Here is a 26,394-nt window from a genome sequence, read left to right as displayed (position 1 = left end):
ACTAGGCAAATGATTAAGGATGGACAAGGAACGGTCTCGGGTTATGGGGTTGAGAGGCCTGAACTGTTCAGGCTTAACTTGCTCCCACCCCCAGTAAGAATTTAGTGCCATGTATTATACTCCCTCCTCCTCCTCCAAAATTTGCTTCTGAGTATAAAGAGGTGGATCAGGCCCAAAGGGGTCTGTCTAGCCAAGCCTCTTGGTCTACCAAATAACCTTAATAACTTCTTCTTCTTCTTCTTCTTCTTCTTCTTCTTATTATTATTATTATTATTATTATTATTATTATTATTATTATTCCCACCCATTTGGCTGTGTTTTCCCACCCATTCTGGGAGACTTCCAGCACATATAAAAAAAAATTCCCTGAACAGGGCTGCCTTCGGATGTCAGTTGTGTAGTTATTTATCTCCTTGACATCTGATGGGAGGGCGTTCCACAGGGCGGGTGCCACCACTGGGAAGGCCCTCTGCCTGGTTCCCTGTAGCCTCACTTCTCTCAGGGAGGGAACCGCCAGAAGGCCCTCGGAGCTGGACCTCAGTGTCCGGGCTGAACGATGGGGGTGGAGTCGCTCCTTCAGGTATACTGGACCGAGGCCATTTAGGGCTTTAAAGGTCAGCACCAACACTTTGAATTGTGCCTGGAAACGTACTGGGAGCCAATGTAGGTCTTTCAGAACCGGTGTTAGATAGGCTGGATCTGAATCTGGAGGTATCGGGCCAATGGAAGCCCATCCAGTCCAGCCTCCTGTTCATCCAGTGGCTAAATACCCCTGAGAGCCTAATAATAATAATAATAATAATAATAATAATAATAATAATAATTTATTTGTACCCCGCCCATCTGGCTGGGTTTCCCCAGCCACTCTGGGCGGCTTCCAACAAAGACCAAAAATACATTAAGAATTGAGATAGACTGCCCCTGACCCTGGAGGTTCCATCAGAGCAGAAGAAGATCCCTGCTGAATCAGACCTGAAAGCGGGCCCATCTAGTCTCTTGTATGTCGCGAAACTATACCTACACAAACAGAAACACACACACGCACATATATAGAGACACACAGAGAGAGCAGCAACAGAAGCTGCTAACATATGTGCCTCCACGGATGCTTACTGAAACAGTGTGGTTACACGGAGTTATTCTCTGCCAAAATGACTCATCCCTTGCAAGCGCTACCGGGCTGATGGATCTGACCCCCCAACCAGCATATCGGCCAGGGATTGAACGGCAGAGGCGACGCTGCAAGATGCAATGGAAGGAGGAGGAGAAGGAGGGGGACAAAGGCCTTGCAGAAAATGTCTATTTGCACACCCAACCCTGTAATGGATTCTAAAAAGTACAGACTCACCTGTTGAGGCTTGCAGGGTAGGGGAGAATTAAAGATCACACGGTCTGCAAGTTATCTCGTGTTGTTGCAGAAGCCAGGGACTCTGCCCTGTTATTTATTTTATCATCATCATCAAACCTTTTATTGTCATCACATACAAGCAACGGGTTACTTCCGGGTTTCGGCGGTCGCACATGCGCAGAAGCACTAAATCGTGTTTTGCGCATGCGCAGAAGCACTGAATTGTAAGCTGTGCGTATGCAGATGCGGGTTGTGAATGCTGCGGGGTTGCGAACGTGCATCCCACACGGATCACGTTCGCAACCCGAGTGTCCACTGTATGTTTGTTTGCTAGATTGTATGCTGCTTAAGAGATTCGTTTGCAATATTCAGCAGGGGACGGGCGCACACACACACACACACACACACACACACACACACACAAGCATTTAAATAAATACATTGCTATATGAAGCACAAAGTATTTTGTCCACCATTGCTGGACCCATCAGTCGCTGTTTTCAGTCAACTGGTATTTAAAAGGCACTCCGGAGAAGGGGGGATGATTGCTAGCTGGGAAAGGAAGCGGGTTTTATCCCTCTAACTGGGTAAGTGGGTCAACCCCCAGATTAGTTGCTGCAGACTCTGGCTCCCCCTAAAAACCGCCCTCCCTCTGCGCCTGACGCTTCCTCTACACGGAAAACAGAGTAAGCAAACAGGACCTCTCTCAGAAATTTGCCTGGCCTCCTCTCCAGCCATGAAGCTATAAAAAGACTCCTGGAATTGCAGAATTGGAACGGGACCCCCAAAGGTCATCCAGTCCAACCCGCTGCTGCAATGCAGGAATCGCAGCCAAATAACCCCTGACAGGTGGCTGCCCAAGCTCTGTTTAAAAATCTCCCATGAAGGAGGGAGATGTCTGCCATTGGGGGTTGCACCCAGGACCTTCTGCGTGCCAAGCAGGTGTACTGCCACTCTGCCTTTTTTTAAAAAAAGAGGAAGCCGCTAGTCCTCATTGTTTAGATTTAGACAGGAATGTTTGATCGTGCTTTCAAGCAGAGGGCGCCTTCAGCGAGAAGGCTGTCCTCTGTAAAACTGGATTTATATCCTGAACGGTGGGTTTAAGTAATTGTAATAAAATAAAACAGCACAAGCCCCCCTCGCAAGATCCTTTTCTGCCAGGCGAAAAGGAGACAGGCAGCTGTGGCTTCCCTAGAAAACAGTGGGGAGGAGAGGAGAGTCTTCCAAGGAGAGAGCCGTGTTCGCGCAGTAAATAGAATTAGATATGACCAGTGGGGGAGAGAGAGAGAAAGCGAAGGACTGTAATTATATCTTAAACGCTCACAGAATCTCCCATTAATACCCTGCCTGTCATTACTGCTCATTATGCTGCGGAAAAGAACCAGATGGGGTCCCTTTAGAAATGGGTTCATTTTCTCCCCAAACGAACCTAATCCTCGATGTGAGTCCATCATTAAGCAGGCAGATGTGGGTGGGGGTCTCCCTTCTCTCCCACTCCCTCTGCAAGTTATGTGGGGAGCAGGGGCGGAGGCGGCTGGCAACTCAGTGGGACTGATGAGTCAGAAGGGAGGGAGCCTGACAGGAGGTGGAGCTAGAGACAACGAGAGGCGGAGCCAGAGGCAACGAGAGGCGGAGCCACAGGCAACAAGAGGAGGGGCCACAGGCAATGAAAGGCGGAGCCACAGGCAATGAGAGGCGGAGCCATAGGCAATGAGAGGAGGAGCCACAGGCAACAAGAGGCGGAGCCAAAGGTAACAAGAGGAGGAGCTACAGGCAATGAGAGGTGGAGCCACAGGCAACGAGAGGAGGAGCCAGAGGCAATGAGAGGCGGAGCTAAAGGCAACGAGGGGGGGAGCCAGAGGCAACAAGAGGAGGAGCCAGAGCCAATGAGAGGAGGAGCCACAGGCAATGAGAGACTGAGTCAATGGCAACAAGAGGAGGAGCCAGACAAAAATGGAAACAGCAGGAACTACAACACTGGAAGATTGGCAGGTTAAGATGGCGGAGTACGTAGAGATGGCCAAATTGACGGGGAAGATCCAGAATCAGCGTGACGAACTGTTTCAAAAGGACTAGAACAAATTTATACTTTATATGAAAGAAAATTGTAAACATCTGAAAACATTTGTAGGCTTGAACTGAAATGTTTTTTAATGATATGATTAAAAAAGTTCATTTCTTTTAAAGAAGGTAAACATGTGATTATAGACATGCGAAGAATATAGAAAGGTGTGTGGACGTCAGAAAGAGGGAGGGAAGGAGGTTGATGCTCTTATAGAGTAATGTATTAAGTTATAGAATTATGTAACAAAATGTGATTATGATAAAAGTGGAAAAATTAATAAAAATCATTTTTAAAGAGAGAGAGAGAGAGGAGGTGGAGCAACAAGAGGAGTCAGTGTCAACGAGAGGTGGAGCCAACTCATTCTAGTTTTGTCCCCATTTTCCTCCTCCTTTCTGATGAGTTCTGCAAGGTGCAACTCTGCGGGCTCGGAGGAGGAAGCTGTGATGGGCAGGCAGCGGCGTAGCGTGAGTTGTCAGCACCCGGGGCAACGCAAGTAATTTGCGCCCCCTAACCCGGGGCAAGGCAAGTAATTTGCGCCCCCCGCTGCCGCCCAAACGACGCCGCTTGCCCGGAGGAGGAGGGGGGCAGAGAGGCGAGAAAAATGCAACGGCCCAGCAGCTGCAGCAGCACCGGCGGAGGCGGGGCTGTGAGGAGGGGCTGCCTGGCGCGTCCTCCGCGGCGAGCGCTGAGAGCCGCTGCCTGCCGGGCGCCTTCAGCCCGGACGCGCGCACAGCTCGTCGGTTCCGCGAGACATGCGGCTCCGCTACAGCCTGCGCCCGAGGCTCTTCGGCGACTCCGGAGGCAGCGAGCGCGCCCCCTCCAGATGTTGCGCCCGGTGCGGCCGGCACCCCTGGCACCCCCCACGCTACGCCACTGTGGGCAGGGCTGGTTGTATGAAGGATGGAAGGCAGCCTTTTCATGTGGGGTGTCATGCGCTGGCTGGATGCTGAGAAGGGGTCAGAGGCACCAACTGGGGAACCCCCAAGGGAGAAAATACAGGGCCCGGGGACTGATGCTGAGATGATGATGAGTGGTCAGAGGGAGAAGAGGGGGCCGACTGGAGGGAGGAGGTGTCGGAATCTGAAGAGGCAACAGGGCTGAGTGAGCAGGGAGAGTTGGTGGCAGAGAGCGGTTCAGGATCAGAGGCAGAAGCAGAGGCTGGAGAGGACAGTGGGCATGAAGCAGAGATGAGGCAGGCTGCTGAAGAAGCCAGGAGGGCTCCCCATCCTGCTGCAACTGGCTCTTCTCCCCGCTGGTCTCCCAGAACCAGAAGAGGCATGACGAGGGAAGAGCAACGAGAGACAAGACGGCGGAGCCTTAGATTTCTGGGGAAGGAACGGGGAGAGGAGCACCAGAGAGCGGTGGGAAGGCAGGGACCGTCAGCCCTTGTAACTGCCGCATTGGGGCAAGACCTACTAGGAAGGACTGAACTGTTTTGGTTTCTTGGAATAAGGAGTCAACTTCACTGGCATGGTTTTTTATTGCTAACACTCTCCTGGTTCCGGCTCCTGACACAGGGTGACTAGCTGCCCCTAAACGCAAAGTAAGATTCTAGTCCTCATGCTACTGCATAAAGGGCTGAATTAAAGTTTAACTAATTATTATTTCAGTCCATCTCAAAGCGTTATTTACGATTCTGCACTGTATTTTGGTCTCGTTTCATATTTTCATGTGCATCATGATTTAGTACACATTATTTGTAGTTCAATCAGTTTGTACCTATTGGCTTAACACCAAATCAGCTATGGTGCGTGAAACACTCAGGAAGGCTCAGGATTTGAACTCACGTCTCGGGGGCTACAGGTGCAAGGCTCTGTACAGAGCTAAGTACATTTAGGTACCCTAGAATTTGTATAAAAACACCAGTGGCTTGTTTTCCTAATAAATTTCCCTTGTAGCTGTTGATCATCTCCATTGCTCACTCTCACGGGGAGTGTAGTTTATGGTCAGGGATCTTAGTCTTATTTATCCATTGCTTTGCATAAAATATTTGCAAATTGCTTGGGGATGCACAAAGTCCATTATAGTGAAATATTACACACACACACACACCCCAATTTTCTCTTTACATTCATTTTCCCGCAGTGCTTCATTTGAAAACAAATAAGAAAACCTCCCTGGTTTTTCCTTTAGCTTAAATGGGATAGTCTTGACCCTGTTGCTAGTCCTACTCAAGAGTAGTCCCATAACTGTGGAGGCACAGTACAGTTATTGTGGCTAGTAGCCCTCTCCTCCTCCATGAATTTGCCCAATCCTTTTTTAAAAAGCCATCCCAGTTTATGCGTCCTGTGGCAAGGAGTTCCGCAGGTCAACTCTATCCTGAATCTCCCAACATTCAGCTTCACTGCTTCCCCGCAAATTCTGGTTTTAGCAAAAAGGAAACAAAAACCCCTTTCTCCATTTGCTTTCTCCATGCCCTGCATCATTTTATAAATGGCTTATATCTTGTCAAATCTTTCTCGCCTCTTCTCCAAACTGAAAATCCCCAAATGCTGCCATCTCTCCTTGAAGGAGCATGGCTCCCTCTCCTTGATCGTTTGGGTTCCCTTTCTCCGAACTTTTCCCAGCTTTTCAATCTCCCTTTTCAGGTGGGGCAACCAGAACGGCACATGGTATTCCATGCGCGGCTGAAACCATCGGTTTGTAGAACAGCGTTATGGGTACTCGGCTCGATGGGTTTCGGGACAATTTGGAAACACAGGAAGCTGCCTCCCGTGGGGTTAAACCATGGGTCCCATCTTGCCTGGACCTTTCCAAACTGGGAGGTGGGGCGCAGGGTCCGGAAGTTGTCAGTCTCTCGATTCCCATCCTCCTTCCTGTCTGCTGTCCATTGCTGTCTGCTGGGAGCAGAAGTCTGACCATTTCTGGGGCAGGGGCTCTAGACTGCACCCCCAACCACTACTCCCGGGCTAAACAAGTCAACTCAATAATTTGTGGAGTTGGGGGGGGGAGAGATAAATAAAAGATCTGGAGATGGTGGGTGGAGGGGCACCCCAGCTAATTTCATCAGGATTTTCAGAGCAAAATGTGGGTTAATACAGACTTGCCTTTGTAACCCACTTTCGGGGAGATATTTAAGTCTAGGGTCCGGTCAGAGGGCTGTCTCTGCAATGGGAGTCTCGCTTGAGAGGAAAACTCTTGCTGCCTCTCCTGCCCCCACCCCGGTAGGCAGCACAGCTTCTTATTTGTGGCTTAGGGTCCTCATATCTACAGGACCGCCTCTCCTGGTCTGCCCCGCAGAGGACCTTAAGGTCCATGAATAACCATAGTTTAGAGGTCCCGGGCCCTAAGGAAGTCAGACTATCCTCCACCAGGGCCAGGGCCTTTTCAGTGATGGCCCTGACCTGGTGGAATGCTCTGTCCCATGAGACTAGGGCCCTTCAGGATTTAACCTCCTTCCGTCGGGCCTGTAAGTCAGAGCTATTCCGCCTGGCCTTTAATTTGAATTCAGCCTGATCTTTTATTTCCCTTCCCTCCCCTTTTATGAAGATCACCCGCTCTGAGACCCCACAGCTAATTCTCCCCTGGCCTCCTCGCTGGCCCAAGTAGGACCAATTCAGCTGGCTAGCCCTGGGGATTCCCCTGAATTGATTTTTGAATTTTATTGTTATTCATGTTTTTATACTGTATTTTATGCTGCTTTTTATAATTAAGTGTTTTAAATTTGTTGTTAGCCGCCTTGAGTTTTTGCACGGGGAAGGGCAGGGTATAAATAAAAAAATATTATTATTATTATTTATTATCTCGAGAGCAAGAAACAAAGTTGGCCTTCTCAGTGCCGCGATGGTGTGTAAGGCTGTCAGCTGAAGAAAACGGGCAGGACTAAGCGAGGCCCATTCATTTCCATAGGTCTACTCCGAGCAAGACCCAGTTGAATGCCGTGTGCCCGTCACCCGCCAGGAACTGCTGCCCACCCAGGGGGGGGGGGCTCGGGGTACTGCTCACCTCTTTGTGTTGTGTATGGTGGTCCCGCCCAGCACAATCCGGACCCCGGGGGTGGTGCGGTTCAAGTTGTAAACGGTCAGCGCCTCCTCGTACGTGGCTCCTCCAATCATGAACACAATGATGTCTTGAGGCCTGTGACAGAGAGAGGAAGAGAGAGAGTCGTTTCTGGAGGCAATTCAGAGCGCTAATTTTGACGTTTTAAGGACCGAAAAATCCGGAAGGAAGAGTTCAGCTGGAGTCCAGCAACGTCTAGATCAGGGTTTCACAAAACTTGGGTCTCCAGCTGCTTTTGGACTACAAATCCCATCATCCACTATTCCTGCTTGCTATGGATGATGGGAGTTGTAGTCTTGGGGAAACCCTGGCCCAAAGGGTATCAGGGTACAAGATGGGTGACACCTGGCTTGAGAGCAGTACATGTGAAAAGGATCTAGGAGTCTTGGTTGACCACAAACTTAACATGAGCCAACAGTGTGACGCGGCAGCTAAAAAAGCCAATGCAATTCTGGGCTGCATCAATAGGAGTATAGCATCTAGATCAAGGGAAGTAATAGTGCCACTGTATTCTGCTCTGGTCAGACCTCACCTGGAGTACTGTGTCCAGTTCTGGGCACCACAGTTCAAGAAGGACACTGACAAACTGGAACGTGTCCAGAGGAGGGCAACCAAAATGGTCAAAGGCCTGGAAACGATGCCTTATGAGGAATGGCTAAGGGAGCTGGGCATGTTTAGCCTGGAGAAGAGGAGGTTAAGGGGTGATATGATAGCCATGTTCAAATATATAAAAGGATGTCACATAGAGGAGGGAGAAAGGTTATTTTCTGCTGCTCCAGAGAAGCGGACACGGAGCAATGGATCCAAACTACAAGAAAGAAGATTCCACCTAAACATTAGGAAGAACTTCCTGACAGTAAGAGCTGTTCGACAGTGGAATTTGCTGCCAAGGAGTGTGGTGGAGTCTCCTACTTTGGAGGTCTTTAAGCAGAGGCTTGACAACCATATGTCAGGAGTGCTCTGATGGTGTTTCCTGCTTGGCAGGGGGTTGGACTCGATGGCCCTTGTGGTCTCTTCCAACTCTAGGATTCTATGATTCTAGGTGGAGGAAGCCTGCCTGAAATGGCTTTTGGGGCCCAGAATACCTTTGGGGGCCAGACTAGCCTACCCAACTCCCATTAAGCGGGGAGACCATCGTCTGACCCGCAATGATAAACCGTGGTTTGCTCAAGAAACAGCAAGCTAATGGAGAGCAATTCCACAGATGATCAAACACACCATGGTTTGTTTTTCTGAAGACAAAACCCTTGGAAAGCTTGGCAGGTGTCAGAAACAGGGTGGTCAAACAAACCACAGTGAAGAGTGTCAGGGTTATACGAAACACCAAGCCGTACAAACAAACCTTTGGCTGATTAATGTTATAATTGTCTTTGGGGGGTATTGTTTGGTTGTTTTTGTTTTAACTATTTATTTGTGCTTTTGCCTGGGATTCTTACCTTGTGAACTGCCCTGAGATTGTATACTGAAGGGCCGTATCTCATGAATCAATAAAGCAAACCAAGGTTTTGTAGGCCAACAGCAAACCATGGTTTCAGGTGGCGGCTTGCTGCCAGTTAAACAAACCACTGTTAAGCCACTGGGTAGGATTTGGCCAATCAAGCCAACCACGGTTTGACAAATCATCGCTTGATAAACCAAGGCTTAGTTGTTATACAGGCAAACGAATATGCATCCCAGCTTCTGGAGAAAGTGAAGATTCTTTGGGGGAAATAAACTAGTGTTGCTTTTGAGTTTACATCCGGTTGTTTCAACTTAGTTTGGCAATTTGGGTATATTTTGCAGGTGACGCATTGGATACATTAGTTGAGATTCCTGCATAGCAGTGGGGTGGACTGGATGACCCCCAGGGTCCCTTACAACTCTACAACAGTATGATCAAAACAGGATGTGAAAGGAGCAGGGGGTGAGAGCATTTGCGTAGGTAAGAGGAAGCAGAAAGGCTTCCAGGAAACGGGGAGAGCTGTGAAGCGGAGATATTTGGAAACAGCAAAGTGATCGGCAAGTGGTCAGAAGTTCACACAGACAAATAATAATAATAATAATAATAATAAATTTTTATTTATACCCCGCCCTTCCTGGTTCAGAAAACCAGGCTCAGGACGGCTAACAACAAAACACTTAATTGATGCAACAAAAAACAGCATAAAATACAGTATAAAACGTGAGTAACAATAAATTCAGAATTCAAAAATCAATTTGGGGGGGGGGGAATCCATCCAATAAATATTAGATGATCACCAGGGCCAGCTGGCTAAATTAGTCCTATTTGGGCCAGCGAGGAGACCAGGGGAGAATTAGCTGTGGGATCCCTCCCACCCAAAACAGGAACACAAAAAGCTGCCATAACAACAACAACGATAACAACAACAACAACAACAACAACAACAACAACAACAACAACAACCACAACCTGCCCATCTGGCTGGGTTTCCCCAGCCACTCTTATATGGGACCATTGGGTCCATCTATCTCAGTATTGACTACACTTCAGGTAGGGGGGCTTGCCTAGCCTGACCTGGAAATGCATTGCAGAGGGTTGGGCTAGATGACCCCCCGATGTTCCTTTCAACTCCAGGATCCTATGCCCCTGGGGACTGAATTTGGGGTCTCCAGGTGTGCCAAGCAGGTGCTTTGCCACTGAGTTGCAGCCCAAACTGGCTAAAAATGCAGAGTGCGTGTGTCCGGTCTGCGCTCCCCGCCTTGCCCTCTTGCCTCCCCCAGTTTCCCAGCATTGCAGCTACCGTATTTTTCGCTCCATAAGATGCACTTTTTCCCTCCTAAAAAGTAGGGGGAAATGTCTGTGCGTCTTAAGGAGCGAATGCCTATGGACGGCAGCGAGATCCCACTGCAGTCGCGGGGGGAGGATCCATGGCTCCCCTTCCCTCCTCTGTGGCTCGCTTTAAAGCAGCAAAGCGGGAGATGAGCTGCTTACACAAGAGGAGGCTGCTGGGGTTCCTGTGTTGGGTCCGTCCAGGGGCGTGCTGCCTCCCCGCTCATCGCTCCTTGAGCGCGCACACTAAAGAAACATACAACTCCTGTCCCTCACTCTCATTCTGATATACCGGTAGTTTATTAAATAGTTTAGTACAACATTTGATTCAGAATATTTCCCCCCTGTTTTCCTCCTCTAAAAACTAGATGCGTCTTATGGTCAGATGTGTCTTATGGAGCAAAAAATACGGTATGTCTCCACCTTTTAGTCTGAGAAAGGCTAGCGCTGGAGGCAACCCACGGCGTGATGGAAGAGTCTGACATCTTCCCCCTGCAAATAGGGGCTTCCTTGTCCCAGAAAGGGAAGGTAAAGGTAAAGGGACCCCTGACCATTAGGTCCAGTCGTGACCGACTCTGGGGTTGCGGTGCTCATCTCACTTTATTGGCCGAGGGAGCTGGCGTACAGCTTCCGGGTTATGTGGCCAGCATGACTAAGCCGCTTCTGGCGAACCAGAGCAGCGCACAGAAACGCTGTTTACCTTCCCGCCGGAGCGGTACCTATTTATTTACTTGCACTAGTGTGCTTTCGAACTGCTAGGTTGGCAGGAGCAGGGACTGAGCAACGGGAGCTCACTCCATCGCGGGGATTCGAACCGCCGAACTTCTGATCGGCAAGCCCTAGGCTCTGTGGTTTAACCCACAGCGACAACCGTGTCCCTTAGAAAGGGAAGGAGAAGGTGTCAGATACGTTGTCCCCTCCCTCCGCTCCCCTGGAAACACAGATGAGAGTGCTCCCGCTCTGGGCCTGCTCAGATCCCCAAGAACTGGGGCAACCGGATCCAGTGACGGAGACGGACAGATGCTTGGGTTTTTTTTGTTTAATAATTAAAAGGAAAAACCCGTCCCCCAAGCTGTCTCTTGTAACTGATGAAGTCCACCAGCTTTCAAAGGATGAGGGAGTTTGATCAGATGGTCAGACCTGGCACCCCTCCACCGCAATATGGGTCCGCACCCCCTAAACACACACACACACACACACACACACACGAGCAGGGTTTTGTTACAGCTCATATCACAAGAATGCTTACTCACTGGGGACCAGGAGGATGCAGGGAGCATGAAATCCAAACATGAACCCCCCCCGAAAAACGCCCCCACCTCTTTCGTGCTCCCGTTCCACACAGGTTAGCAACTTCAGCCCATTCAAATATTCAGGCCCAGATCCCTGAATCGCAAGCGACGTTTGCAAAGATCACTTGATATAGGGAGAGATGCAAATTCCGAATTTGAACGCCGCGAGTCCTTCCTCAATGCCCACATCTGAACCACACATCTCCCGGGTCAGTTCTCCAGATGCCCATTTTGGTTTGGAGCTTTCTCGTCCCTTGCGAATTTACCCTAGCTGCTTTTAAAGCGGTTCAAGCGGGTGGCCATCGCTGCCTCTTGTGACAGTGAGTTCCGCAGTTTAAGGGCGGGATGCAAACTGAGTAAGCAACCACAATAATAATGCACACAGTTCGCAGAATGCGGGTTCCGTTTCACGGCAGGCTTTGAAAATCCCTTTTTAAAAGCAGAGGGTTCCCAGCGCACAGAGCTATCGAACACTGCTTCCTGGGCAGTTGCCAGAGACTCGCCGTAAACCAGTCACTGAGACCAGCCCAGGATCAGATCGTTCCTCATTCCCTCCCTGCCCACGGAAGATTAAGAAGTCCCGCAATGAACGGACAGGCTGTTCTGGCCGAAGGTCAGCATTGAAAACAATACAAAAAGGCGGCTGTGAATCTCCTAAGGCGCTACTTTAAGAATAAAATGCAATATAACTAGGACATTCCCAGTTTCTCACGGCAGAGGAGATGCTTACATGGGTGTCGAAAAGCCCCGGAATATTAGCTTTGTTTTGCCATCCTAGGCTTCAGCAGTAGAACAAGCTCATATGTGGATTTTACAGGGTGGTGGATCTTATAGTTGCAAGATCCACTATCCTGTAATATTACATGTGAGTCTGTTCTACTGATGAAGCCTAGGGTGGCGAAACAAGGCTAATATTCCGGAAATCCTTGTCTTAGACTCTGTGGAACTGTAACAACCCTTCATGTGGATTTTTGGACTCTATGAACAGACAGGTGGAATAAATACTTATACGGGTATGGACCTTATGCATGAACTGACCAGAGAATGAACTGATCCACTGGCTTTTTTTGTTGAACTTTATGAGACTTCCGTTGAAATCTACAATTTGACACAATGAATATTATACAGTGGTACCTCGGGTTAAGTACTTAATTCGTCCTGGAGGTCTGTTCTTAACCTGAAACTGTTCTTAACCTGAAGCACCACTTTAGCTAATGGGGCCTCCTGCTGCTGCCGCGCCGCCGGAGCACAATTTCTGTTCTCATCCTGAAGCAAAGTTCTTAACCTGAAGCACTATTTCTGGGTTAGCAGAGTCTGTAACCTGAGGTACCACCGTACCTCATTTATTCAAAAGTACAGATGGTTAGTTGTTTATAAACTTTGGAAAATCAATAAAACTTTTGATTAAAAAAAATAATTGCAAGGAGGAGCCAATTTCTGAAGTGAAATTTGTACTCAAATTCCATTAATTAGCCAATAATAATAATAATATTTTCTTATCGTCATATCAAAATAAATTGTTGCTGCTGTTGATTTATTATTAAAAGTACAGCTGGTTGCGTCTTGCATGTTTATATAGAAAGTAAACACAGACACGTGATGTAACAATCACACAACCAGCAACGGAGGAGTGGAATGCTAACAGGTGGGGCTGCACCAGAGATCTTAACCTTTGTGTCAAGTTGCAGGAGCAATGTTGCTGCTAGCCTGTTCCTGCCTGCACCCTGTCCTGCTCTTCTGCCAGAGTTCCTGACCCCACCCGACTCCCCGCCTTGGACCCAGCTACAGCTTTGACAGACAGCCTCCATACTGCACCATTGACCTTGGACTGGACTCGGACCTCGTCTCTCGGTTAGCCCCCAGGATCAGCACACATGGGTTCGAGTCCTACCCTGGGCAAAAGATTCCTGCATTGCGAAGGGGTTGGGCCAGATGGCCTTTGTGTCCCCTTCCGACTCGTTTGATTCTACGATCCGGGAAGACGAGAAGCATTGTGAAAGCTGAAGGACTATGGGAGGGTGCCTGCAAAACATGTGGCTGGGGGAAAATCTGGATTTGACCACCTTAAAGTGGGATTCCTTATCCATAGTTTGAAAAGAACACAGCTCCCCCCGCCCTCAAAATGAGGTTCAGGAAAAGGGGTGAAGGGTCTGTGCTTCTGTAGTACAGAACTCTGATGCATCTGATGAGCGTTTTAATAAAAATAAAAAATTCCCCGGGGGAAGGTGGAGCATTTGTCATGAATGGTGTCCACGCTTCGCAGCTCCGCTGACAGCTTCATGGCCCATTCGTCATTCCAGTTACCAACTAGGAAAAGGAGTTATGAGCTCACAAGAGGCAAACTACGGATCGTTTGGGGCCTGCCAGGAAACGTTCCCGAATTATCTTTGGGTAGGGTAAGGGGAGGCGGGTGGTCACACGCAGCGCCCCTCTGGAAAAATATTAATGGCGGGTTTTCAGCTCCTTCTGAGCCAGACAGAAAGGTCCCTTTCTGCAAGTTTGTCTGACAGATAAGAAAAGGACAGTGTCGTAAATTTTGAGACAGGCCGGCTTTTTCCAGGAGCGAGATGCACGGCTAATCCGCGGGGATCTTCTCCTTTATCAGACCTGTCTGGAATCCAGATTGATTCATTTCCCCCCCATCCCAGCCTTCAAATCTCAGTTTCAGTAACTTTCCACCCTCCCAGCAACTCTCGGCACCCTTAATTTTAGTAGGTATTTAGTGTGTTTTTATATTGTTCTTTTTATGTTGTGAACTGCTCTGAGATTTACGGGCGAAGGGTGATCCAAGAGATGGAAAGAAGTCCTGACCAGAGACGAATGACTGATGAAGATGATGGACTACGCCATGGGTAGGCAAACTAAGGCCCGGGGGCCCGGATCCGGCCCAATCACCTTCTAAATCCGGCTTGCGGACGGTCCAGGAATCAGCGTGTTTTTACATGAGTAGAATATGTGCTTTTATTTAAAATGCACCTCTGGGTTATTTGTAGGGCATAAGAATTCGTTCATTCCCCACCCCCCAAAAAATATAGTCCGCCCCCCCCCAAAAGGTCTGAGGGACAGTGGACCGGCCCCCTGCTGAAAAGGTTTGCTGACCCCTGGACTACGCTGTCATGGCAAAAATGATGGGGAAAATCAGAAACTAGGAAGTGATGAACTTTAAAAAGGAATGAGAAAAAATTATAATGTATCTAAGAGAACACTGTAAACACCTACAAACTTTGGCAGGATTCGAATAATGTTTGTAATGTATTAAAAACGAAGGGAAAATTCGATTATATAAGAAAAACAGAGAAAATAAGTGAAGCAGTGGAAAAAGTTTGGAAATGGTAACCATGGAAGGGTGGAGGGGAGTCAAAAGGATTCAAGGAATCCTATATGATGCAGATGTTTAAATTTGACACTTAAAACGCAATAAAATATGGTTTTTAAAAAGAGATTCTTCAACAACAACAAAAGTTTAACAGACAGCAGTTCCCTGTCTGTTACTTTGGGGGAAGCCATGGGTTGCGATACCCCATCAAATGTCTGGTGCAGACAGGACACTTCACAATATAGGTGTTTTGCTGGCAATTCTATTCTTCTTGTAGCAGGACGTGAGAGGCTGGCCGGCCATCTGTCATGGATGCTTTATTTGAGATTCTTCCCCAGCAGGGGGGTGAACTGAATGATGCTCAGGATCCCTTCCAACTATACAATTCTATAAAATTGGTGAATTTTTTTCCTGCTCAACTAAATATCCAGCTTTATTTTTCCTTTTAAAAACCCCAATACAGTGGTACCCTGGTAGTTGAACACTTTGGTTGACGAACAAATTGACTGAATGTCGCAAACTCGGAAGTGAGTGTTCCGGTTTGCGGTTTTTTGGAAGCCGGACAGCTTCTGCGGCGTCCGATTGGCTGCAGGAAGCTTTGCTTTTCGAACCATTTTGGGAGTTAAACGGACTCCCGGAACGGATTAAATTCGAGAACCAAGGTACGGCTGTAGTAACCCAGCTAACGAAGTCCCTCAAGGCCACAGAGAGGGCCCCGAGGGCAGAATTTTGGGTCAACCAGCTGCAAATCTTGTTTTTCACCTAAAAACATCGCGCTCTATGTGGAGCTACCTTTGAAGGTGGCCCGGAAACTGCAATTAATCCAGAATGCAGCAGCTAGACTGGTGACTGGGAGTGGCCGCTGGGACCACATAACACCGGTCCTGAGAGATCTGCATTGGCTCCCAGTACGTTTCCGAGCACAATTCAAAGTGTTGGTGCTGACCTTGAAAGCCCTAAACGGCCTCAGTCCAGTATACCTGAAGGAGCATCTCCACCCCCATCGCTCATCTCGCTTTACTGGCCGAGGGAGCCGGCGTACGGCTTCCGGGTCATGTGGCCAGCAGGACTAAGCCGCTTCTGGCGAACCAGAGCAGCACATGGAAACGCTGTTTACCTTCCCGCCGGAGTGGTACCTATTTACCTACTTGTACTTTGACGTGCTTTCGAACTGCTAGGTTGGCAGGAGCAGGGACCGAGCAACAGGAGCTCACCCCATCACGGGGATTCGAACCGCCGACCTTCTGATCGGCAAGTCCTAGGCTCTGTGGTTTAACCCACAGCACCACCCAGGTCCCACCCACTCTGAGTTACTTGTCTAAATAAACAAAAATGATGAACAACTGGGATGGGCGAAGAGCCCAAAGTTGGTGATCTCTCAGCTGTGCCGACTGACTCAACGCCTTGAGTTCTATGATGGAAGGAAGGCAGGGTATAAAGGGAAGAATGTGGAAATAAAAGAAAAGATTGCACGGTGACAACTTGCCAGGGAAGGTTGTGCCTTACGGTTGCTTAGGAGAAGCAGAATGAAAAAAGACAGGCAAACCCTCTGCTCTGAAAATTTGATGGGGAGGTTAGTTTTACGAGGCTCATGCAAATAAACAAATGCAAATCCTAGCAGCCTTCCGCCCCCATTCCGTTTGAACTCTAACAGGGATCGCAGTTTGTGGAGAGTACGGAAAACAAAACAAAAAAACCACAGCGCAGGTCGCAAGTGAGGAAAACCAGCGCCAAGTCAGGGGAGCAGGGAATTTAAGGCAGCAATTCAATCAGAGAGATGGAAAGATTTCGGCCGTAGGGAGGCGTTCGCCACAAAATATATACTGTCAAGGTGCTTATTTCAGCCCTTGTGATGGTTACGGAACGATTTAGGGAGCGACAGGGTTCAGGGGCAAGGCTCCAGCCCTGCAGGCAGCATCTCTAGGTGTGGGAGAGATGCCTGAGTCAGATGCTGCCGGTCAGTGCTGGCCATACTAAGCTAGAGGGAACCGTGGCCTGATTCAGTATAAGCCAGCTTCCTTGGCCCCCATCTGAACCAGGCCTTTGTTCAGAACTGTAAGGATAATATAATAATAATAATAATAATAATAATAATAATAATAATAATAGCAATAATAATTTATTATTTATACCCCGCCCATCTGGTAGGGTTTACCCAGCCACTCTGGGTGGCTTCCAACAAAATATTAAAATACAATAAGGGTAAAGGGACCCCTGACCATTAGGTCCAGTCGCGGATGACTCTGGGGTTGCGGCGCTCATCTCGCTTTACTGGCCGAGGGAGCCGGCGTACAGCTTCCAGGTCATGTGGCCAGCATGATTAAGCTGCTTCTGGCGAACCAGAGCAGCGCACGGAAACGCCGTTTACCTTCCCGCCAGAGCGGTACCTATTTATCTACTTGCACTTTGACGTGTTTTCGAACTGCTAGGTTGGCAAGAGCAGGGACTGAGCAACGGGAGCTCACCCCGTGGCGGGGATTCAAACCGCCGACCTTCTGATCGGCAAGCCCTAGGCTCTGTGGTTTAACCCACAGCATCACCCATGTCCCTTAAAATACAATAGTCCATCATTAATAGCTTCCCTAAACAGGGTTAGGGTTCCCTAAGCAGGGCTGCCTTCAGATGTCTTCTAAAAGTCAGAATTTCCTTAACATCTGATGGGAGGGTATTCCAGAGGGAGGGCGCCACCACCGAGAAGGCCCTCTGCCTGGTTCCCTGTAACCTGGCTTCTCGCAGCGAGGGAACCGCCAGAAAGCCCTCGGCGCTGGACCTCAGGACTGCAATCTTACTTTATTTTTTAGCAGCTCAGTGGTCTATAGATCACCTGGCTTCTACAGGTTCCCAGTTCCAGCCCCTGGAGGCATCCCCAGCTAGGAGAGACCACGCCTGCCACCCTTACCTGTCGCGGAGGGTGCTGGGGCCAAGGTAGGGGTACTGGTTGTCTTTTAGTTTCCCCTTGATCAGCTGGTCGAGAGTCTCGTGCAGCAACGGCTGGTGTTGGGTGTAGACGTTTTCGACGCCCTATCGGAAGAAGGAAACACAAGAGGGAAAAGCGAATGCTCTCTCCGGGCTCAGCGAGGCTGCAAAAATAAAAACCACGGTTATCTGGAAGAACGGCCCCCACCTTTAGTCCTTTCAGGAACTGCTTGGTGATGGCGACAGCATCTTTGGAGTTGAAGAGGTCGCTCCCACGAACACGCTTCCCTCCATATTCTACGACAGCTGACACCAGCTGATCCAGGAGAGAAAGAGCAAAGTGTGAGAAGAGCCTGCCGGACCCAACCAGGCCAGAATCCTGTTCTCACAGTGGCTGACCGGACACCCCAATGGGAAGCCAACAAGCAGAATTCAAGAACAAGAGTCCTCTCCTGTGGCTTCCAGAAATTGGGATTCAAAAGCATTGCTGTGGAGAGCAGTTCTGCTGGCTAGGAGCCCTCGACAGCCCTCTTCCTCCTCCCTGAATGTCCATTCCTTGACTTTCAGAGCCGTCTGGGTTAGCGGCCATCCCTGCGTCCTGTGGGAGTTTGTTCCATGGTTTAACCAGCCACACCCAGCAGAAACGTGGAAGCCACTAACTAGACAAACATTATTACGACCTACAAGAGACTAGATGGGCCCACTTTCAGGTCTGATGGAACCTCCAGGGTCAGTCTATCTCGATTCCTAGGTTCTCAGGGGTATTTAGCCACTGGGAGAACAGGAGGCTGGACTGGATGGGCTTCTTTTGGCCCGATACCTCCAGATTCAGAGACAGCCTATCTAACACTGGCCCTGAAATACCTACATTGGCTCCCAGCAAAATTCGAAGAGTTGGTGCTGACCTTTAAAGCACCTTACTGGCCTCGGTCCAGTATACCTGAAGGAGCATCTCCGCCTCCATCATTCTGCCCAGACACAGAGGTCCAGCTCCAAGGGCCTTCTGGCGGTTCCGTCATTGTGAGAAGCAAAGCTACAGGGAACCAGGCAGAGGGCCTTCTCAGTGGTGGCACCCGCCCTGTGGAACGCCCTCCCGTCAGATGTCAAAGAGATAAACAACTATCTGACGTTTTAGAAAACATCTAAAGGCAGCCCTGTTTAGGGAAGTTTTTAACGACTGATGTTTTAATGTACTTTTAACCTTTGTTGGAAGAGTGGCTGGGGAAACCCAGCCAGATGGGCGGGGTATAAATAATTCTTCTTATTATTATTATGTATTACCATCAGTGGTTTTTTTCCTGGGGGGACACAGGGGGACGCACACCCCTAAACATTTTGTGAATCTAACGAGAGAAGAAACCAAAAAAAATTTAAAAAATAGTTTCTTCTCTAGCATAGTGAATTGTCACAGTTCCGTCGCTATCCCCGACGGCGGCCTCAATTCCTGTCACGATGTTTCCTGAGTCTCAGACAGAAGCGAGCGTTTAATATGTGAAGTAGGAGTTGGAATCTAGCACGGCGATTGGTCAGTTTCATTGTATTTATTAGATTTATTCCCCCCGATTTGAACTATAAAATGGTGATTTTCTGGAGTCAAAATGAGAGCACCCCTAAATATTTTTTAAAGGAAAAAAAGCACTGATTATTATTATTATTTTTCCCTCCCCCCCACCTTTATTGAGTTTAAATGATAACAAAAGATTCGTTTGTATGATACTTCAAAAAAGCACAAAAATATGCCCATCTGTTCCTATACAGTTCATTTCATCATACATTCTTGTTTTACTACCTATGACTTCCCGTCAACCCCAGTGTATTCCTCATTGCTATTTTCCAGTAGTACAAATAATGGTTTTGTTATGTTTTGGTTATCCTAAAGTTTCTTAGATACTTTTATATCCTGTTACTTTGTTATCATACACAGAAATCATTCAAATGCTTCTTCTTCTTCTTCTTCTTCTTCTTCTTCTTCTTCTTCTTCTTCTTCTTCTTATTAATGCAGTTTGTACACCACCCTTCATCGAAAGGATTCCAGGGCAGTTGACAACAGAAAATACAAAACGAAGTAAGAAAAGATAAAAATTGGAAATATTTTGGTTTAAGAATGATATTGGAAAGCTGTTACACATAGATACATGGAAATTCAGAAGGAAGGGAATGGAGGAAGTCAACCAATATGTAAATAAGCATGGATCTTTAAAGGATTAATTTTGTTCTTATTGTTTATTTCTTGTATGGTGGTGGTACTGTTTTCTTTTTTTTAATGTATTTTTTGTTCCCCCCCCCCCTCTTTCTTTTTGTGTTATTAGTTTGGCTATGTGGTATAATCGTGGAAAACTTAATCAATTTTTTTTAAAAAAAAGAAAAAAGAAAACAAAACGAGAATAAAATAAACCCCCGAAGCAAGTACAAAATAATAAAACCAAAATGAGAATGCAAAACAATGAAACAAAAACAAAGCGATAACACATGTTTGAAGCGGTAGCAATTTTTGGACCCACTCCACAGCCTTTGCTCCTAAGGACAGGTTCTCCGCGCCCCCTGGAGGGCTCGGGACCCCCACTCACCTTCCGGTGTTTCTCGGAGACCCCTCGGTTCCTGAGTTCTGTCATGAGTCCCGGGAGGCTGTTGCTGCTGTGTCTCTCGTAGTGAAGGGCATACAACATCACCAGGCGGGTGGCATCCAGCTCGCTCACTTTGGGGTTCTGCAAGAGCCGGCGGATGTTCTGCAGCAGGAGAGACAAGGCGTTTTTTTGGGGGACGACAATGACAGGGCATCCTGCCTACCAGCTCCACCTGGTACGCAGGCTGAGACCCTACCTGCCCACAGACAGTCTCTCCAGAGTGGTGCATGCTCTAGTTATCTCTCGCTTGGACTACAGTGGTACCTCGGGTTACATACACTTCAGGCTACAGACTCTGCTAACCCAGAAATAGTACCTCGGGTTAACTTTGCTTCAGGATGAGAACAGAAATCACGTGGTGGCAGTGGGATGCCCCATTAGCTAAATTCAGGTTAAGAACAGTTTCAGGTTAATCCGGAATGGATTAAGTTCTTAACCCGAGGTACCACTGTACTGCAATGCGCTCTACGTGGGGCTACCTTTGAAGGTGACCCGGAAACTGCAACTAATCCAGAATGCGGCAGCTAGACTGGTGACTGGGGGCGGCCACCGAGACCACATAACACCGCTCTTGAAAGACCTACATTGGCTCCCAGGACATTTCCGAGCACAATTCAAAGTGTTGGTGCTGACCTTTAAAGCTCTAAACGGCCTCGGCCCAGTATACCTGAAGGAGCATCTCCACCCCCATCATTCTGCCCGGACACTGAGGTCCAGCTCTGAGGGCCTTCTGGTGGTTCCCTCACTGCGAGAAGCCAAGTAACAGGGAACCAGGCAGAGGGCCTTCTCGGTGGTGGCGCCCGCCCTGTAAAACACCATCCCACCAGATGCCAATGAAATAAACAACTATCTGACTTTTAGAAGACATTTGAAGGCAGCACAGTTTAGGGAAGTAATGACTGATGTTTTAATTTATTTTTAATATTTTGTTGGAAGCTGCCCAGAGTGGCTGGGGAAACCCAGCCAGATGGGCAGAGTATAAATAATAATTTTTTATTATTACCCTGCAGATTTGTGTCTAGATAACACGGTGGATGAAACCCAGTGTTAGCTCTGCTCAGAGTTTAAGCATGGAAATGAATGGGCTTAGATCTAACGTCAGGAAAGGTGCCTTGGTTGGGAAAGGCCGACTTAAATGCTCCACATAAACTAGCCTGATGGGATGGCTCCCTCCCCTTTCAAAGCCATCAGAGGCCTTGCTTCTCAAACGTTTTCGGCCACAGAGATGGCCTGAAAATCAGCAAGGTGAATCGCTGGCCACTTGGGAGAGCAACCTCTTGCAGCCGATGCAATGGACTGCGCTGGATTTTCAACTGTAATTTCATTGCTTGTTTCATTTCCCGCCTTGCATCTTGCTTGTGCTACAATCTGAATTCCGCATTTATTATTCTTATATTAAATTTGTATACCGCCTTCCATCTGCAGATTTTGGGGTGGTTCAAAGGCTCAGGGTACTCTTAGGTCCAAGCCTTTTCTCGACGCAAAGATCTCCAGCTGAATCGGGAGGGCTGGCTTGGGAGCCTTCTTGCAGAAGGCTGCCTCTGAGTTCGTGCAGAGCGCATTCCCCCCCCCCCACTGCCAAGGACATTCCCCCATCTTATCTACGGAGGCATTTCTGAGCCCCATAGCAGCTTGAGAATTCAGCTTAAAGTTCAGAAAAGAGAGTTTCCCTGTGGTCGGAAGCTGAGATCCACACAGAAGTGTCTGCCCCGATGGCATCTAACCCCATCCGTTTCAACCTCCCTGCCCATCTAGACCCCTGGAGGCGCCGGAAGAGCCCTCGTAAAAAGGGCTGCATTGTTAACAGCCGACAACCCTAATTCATCCCTACTGATGTGGTGTCAGCTGGCAGGGTCAGTCTATGAATTCTACGGGTTACGGAAGGAACAGACGTCCCATCTAAGCTCTGGAGGAAGACAGAGGATTCCTTGTGAAGCTTTTTCCCCAAAATAAAATTAGAAAGTATCTCCACTGGCCCAAAGAAATTCTTTATATAAAAGCAGCATTTTTCTGAAGGATCCCAGGATTTAGGGCAGTGGGTGGGGGACAGGATCCAGAGAAGGAGAATCTTTAAGAACACATAATGGAACCCTGATTATTTCTTCTTTTCGCTTTTTAGCCCGGGTCATTTCTGAGCTTTTGAAAGCTGAGAACGCGCCCGTCAACTGAAAAGCAGGTTAGATATCGCCAAAAGCACCCCCAACATTACTGGAGTCTGAAAGACTGGAAGATTAGACACAAACAGAAACACACGAGCATATCTGCTTCACAGGGAACACTAAACTGTGGTTTGTTTCGTTTGGAATGGTGAAGCCAGCCTAGAACTGTGGTTTGTTTTCTGCCAGCAAGCCATGATCCGAAGTCAGGGTTTGGTTTTGGGTCTATAAACCAAAAAGAATCTGTTAACATCTCTGAGCGGGGCTGGGAAAATCGGATGCATACTAATGCTTCCACGGCACGGGATCACATTCACCCAGTGCTATACCAGCTACACTGGCTCCTGGCGGAGTACAGGATCAGGTTTAAGGTGCTGGTTTTAACCTTTAAAGCCCTATACGGCCTAGGACCCTCGTACCTACGGGACCGCCTCTCCTGGTATGTCCCACGGAGGACCTTACGGTCTTCAAACAAAAACATCTTGGAGGTCCCGGGTCACAGGGAGGTTAGGCTGGCCTCAACCAGAGCCAGGGCCTTTTCAGTACTGGCCCCGACTTGGTGGAACGCTCTGTCCCAAGAGACTAGGGCCCTGCAGGACTTGACATCTTTCCGCAGGGCCTGCAAGACGGAGCTGTTCCACCAGGCCTTTGGCCAAGGCACAGTCTGACCCCTTCCTTCAGTAATCCCAATGGCTGCCATTAGTTTGATTCTGAATTGATTTTAGAATGAATTGGTTTTAGAATGCTGTGTTAAAGTCATACCTCGGGTTAAATATGCTTCAGGATGAATATTTTTGGGTTGCACTCCACGGCGACCCGGAATTAATGGAGTGCGTTACTTCTGGGTTTCGCCGCTCGCGCATGCACTAAAAATGACATCACGCGCATGCACAGAAGCGGCGAATCGCGACCCGTGCAGAAACGCGGACACGGGTTGCGTTCGCTTCAGGATGCGAACGGGGCTCCGGAACGGATCCTGTTCGAATCCAGAGGTACCACTGTACTTTTATTGTTGTTAGCCGCTCTGAGCCCGGCTTTGGCTTGGGAGAGCGGGATATAAATATTATTATTATTATTATTATTATTATTATTATTATTATTATTATTATTATTAGTACAGTGCGCCAAGAGGGGAGATTTATTTATTTAGGGTTTTGGAGAAGGCTCCATCCTCGGGGCTGTGGGTACCTGCAAAGCGCTGGAGTGATCGTTCTGGCAGGCAAGCTCCTGCTCCACCTCCGAGGCTTCCAGCAAGTTCCTCTCGCTCACCAGCCGGGACAGCTCCCCCACCACCGTGACGTGCTTGGAAACGGTGCCGGACATCTTCTTGAACTGAGGGTAGTTCTCCACAAAGGCCTGAAGGATGGAGAGGAAGGGAAGAGGACATCTCAGAGCCCGGCTGCTGAACCACGTTTCCTCAACGCAGCTGAAGGTGGCACCCAAAGTTCTCCCTGTTTTATCCTGCTAAGAACCCTGGGAGGTAAAGGTAAAGGGACCCCTGACCATTAGGTCCAGTCGTGACCAACTCTGGGGTTGCGGCGCTCATCTCGCTTTATTGGCCGAGGGAGCCGGCGTACAGCTTCCGGGTCATGTGGCCAGCATGACTAAGCCGCTTCTGGCGAACCAGAGCAGCGCACGGAAACGCCGTTTACTTTCCCACCAGAGTGGTACCTATTTATCTACTTGCACTGGTGTGCTTTTGAACTGCTAGGTAGGCAGGAGCAGGGACCGAGCAACGGGAACTCACCCCATCACGGGGATTCGAACTGCCGACCTTCTGATCGGCGAGTCCTAGGCTCTGTGGTTTAACCCACAGCACCATGATCAGGCTAAAAGGCAGGGATCAGCAAACTTTTCAGCAGGGGCCGGTCCACTGTCCCTCAAACCTTGAGGGGGGCCAGACTATATTTTGAAAAAAAAATATGAACTAATTCCTATGCCCCAGAGATGCATTTTAAATAAAAGGACACATTCTACTCATGTAAAAACACGCCGATTCCTGGACCGTCCGAGGGCCGGATTGAGAAGGTGATTGGGCCGCATCCGGCCCCCAGGTCTTAAGTTTGAATACCCACGCTAAAAGGCAATGATTGGCCCCGAGTCAAGCTTCACAGCTGTGTGGGGATTTGAACCCGGGTCTCCTCCAGGTCCCAGTCCAAAACTGTTTTTTTTTAAATAAAAATTTTATTGGTTTTACATGAATTTATACATAATAATTTTAACCATTCCGAAACATAAAAATAAAAAGGTTCTTTTGAAACCTTCGGACCTCTTCCCCTCCCTCTATGGGTTCCATTTCCAAAAAATAAAAATAAAAATTATTTTTCTTTTTTCTGCATTTTTTTACCGTTATCCATCTGTGGTATAATCATAGCTACCAAAGTTCATTTCACATTACAAGTCTCACTGTATCCCTGCCAATGATTTTAACTGCCTACAGTGGTCTTTTAAGTATATTATAAAAAATTATTCCAATCTTTTAAGAATACTTGAGCTTCATGGTTTCTGAGCTTTCCCGTCAGTCTCGCTATTTCTGCATATTCCATTAACTTGGTCTGCCATTCCCCCCGGTCCAAAAATCTTGCAAGCTCCCTGCTCCTGGGCAAGCGCTTGCTGATGGCCTTCCCCTAGAATGCTGTATTATTTTATTGTTGTTAGCCGCTCTGAGCCAGATCTCGGCTGGGGAGGGTGGGATATAAATAAAAATTTATTATTATTATTATTATTATTATTATTATTATTATTATTATTATTATTATTCCAAGCTACCTTCATGTCTGCAATGGATTCCAGCTTCTGCTGCTCCTTAGGCTTCCTCCGCTGAAAGTCTTCCATCAGGTTCTTGATGTTGCTTCCAATTTCCGCAAAGTTTAGGTACATGTTCTGCAAACAAGAAAAAGCAGCAGATCGAAGGAAACGTCAGGGGGGTCTGGATGTTGCTAGAAGAAGCCAAAGGGGGCCCCAGCATCTCTGTCCAGCCTCCTACAGAGCGGCCCCCAAAATACTTTTTTTAAGAAAACGGTTTGTATTTGATTTTACGAATATAAATTTATAACCATACCAAATAAATATCCATATAAAGAGATTACTCTGAATCTTGGGACTTCTTCCCCATCCCCTCCATGGGTCCTTTTGTCAAGATTTTCAACTGCATATTATTTCATAATCTGTATTTTATATCTACAGTGGTACCTCGGTCCTCAAACCTAATCTGTTCCAGAAGTCCGTTCCAAAACCAAAGCGTTCCAAAACCAAGGCGTGCTTTCCCATAGAAAGTAATGCAAAGTGGGTTAATCCGTTCCGGACTCTTAAAAAAAACAACCCCCAAAACAGCAATTTAACGTGAATTTTACTATCTAACGAGACAGTTGATCCACACAATGAAAGCAACAGACAATGTACTGCAGTTACACAGTCAATCAGTCAGTAGCTGAACTGGGTTGCACACAGTCACAAAAACAAAACAAGGAAGCCGCAAAAACAAAAATGCAAATAAATAGCAAAAACAGACAGACCTCAGCGTAACATTCAAAATGGAAGTGTAACACTAAAAATGGAGCATGTTTGGCTTCCGAAAAAAGTTCACAAAGTGGAACACTTACTTCCGGGTTTGCAGTGTTTGGGTTCCAAGTTGTTTGAGTACCAAAGCATTTGAGAACCAAAGTACCACTGTATCCATATTTTCCATAGTATTTGATCCATTACAAGTGAGATTAAAAACCTGCTAATGCACGGGTGTCAAACACAAGGCCCGCGGGCCGAATCCGGCCCGCCAGACCTCATCATGTGGCCCGTGTAGCTGCCAGCCCGCTTCCCCCTGCGAGGCGGCGCGCTGTGGGCGGGGATGGGGGGCTGGAAGGCGGACGGATGGGGGGCTGGAAGGCGGACGGTGGAGAAAGCGAAGGCGC

General features: G+C 48.1%; 2 protein-coding genes across 11 annotated transcripts in view; one reads left to right on the top strand and one right to left on the bottom strand.

Moving 5' to 3' along the window:
- LOC308575204 (uncharacterized protein) overlaps window positions 1-6,972 on the top strand; it is an 84,295-nt gene extending 77,323 nt beyond the window's left edge. For 6 of the 9 annotated variants that reach the window (XR_014002710.1, XR_014002711.1, XR_014002712.1 and 3 more), the window contains one exon: window positions 6,665-6,971. The gene's annotated coding sequence lies outside the window, so the exon portion shown is untranslated. Of the gene's footprint in view, window positions 1-6,664 lie in introns of all 9 variants that reach the window. The other 3 variants (XR_014002716.1, XR_014002717.1, XR_014002709.1) reach the window with 2 other exon arrangements.
- VPS45 (vacuolar protein sorting 45 homolog) overlaps window positions 1-26,394 on the bottom strand; it is a 60,386-nt gene that overhangs the window by 5,172 nt on the left and 28,820 nt on the right. For both annotated transcript variants that reach the window (XM_081173618.1, XM_081173617.1), the window contains 6 exons: window positions 25,256-25,369; window positions 23,675-23,842; window positions 20,274-20,432; window positions 17,915-18,022; window positions 17,690-17,811; window positions 7,359-7,490 (listed from right to left, as the gene is read on the bottom strand). In XM_081173618.1, the coding sequence (XP_081029744.1) occupies window positions 7,359-7,490; window positions 17,690-17,811; window positions 17,915-18,022; window positions 20,274-20,432; window positions 23,675-23,842; window positions 25,256-25,369 (803 nt within the window). The remainder of the gene's footprint in view (window positions 1-7,358; window positions 7,491-17,689; window positions 17,812-17,914; window positions 18,023-20,273; window positions 20,433-23,674; window positions 23,843-25,255; window positions 25,370-26,394) is intronic.

The sequence above is a fragment of the Podarcis bocagei genome, assembly GCF_964188305.1.
Source record: "Podarcis bocagei genome assembly, chromosome: 16".
Classification (NCBI taxonomy): Eukaryota; Metazoa; Chordata; class Lepidosauria; order Squamata; family Lacertidae; genus Podarcis; species Podarcis bocagei.
Note: the sequence above shows the minus strand (reverse complement) of the source record. Positions and strands in the feature narration are given on the sequence as shown.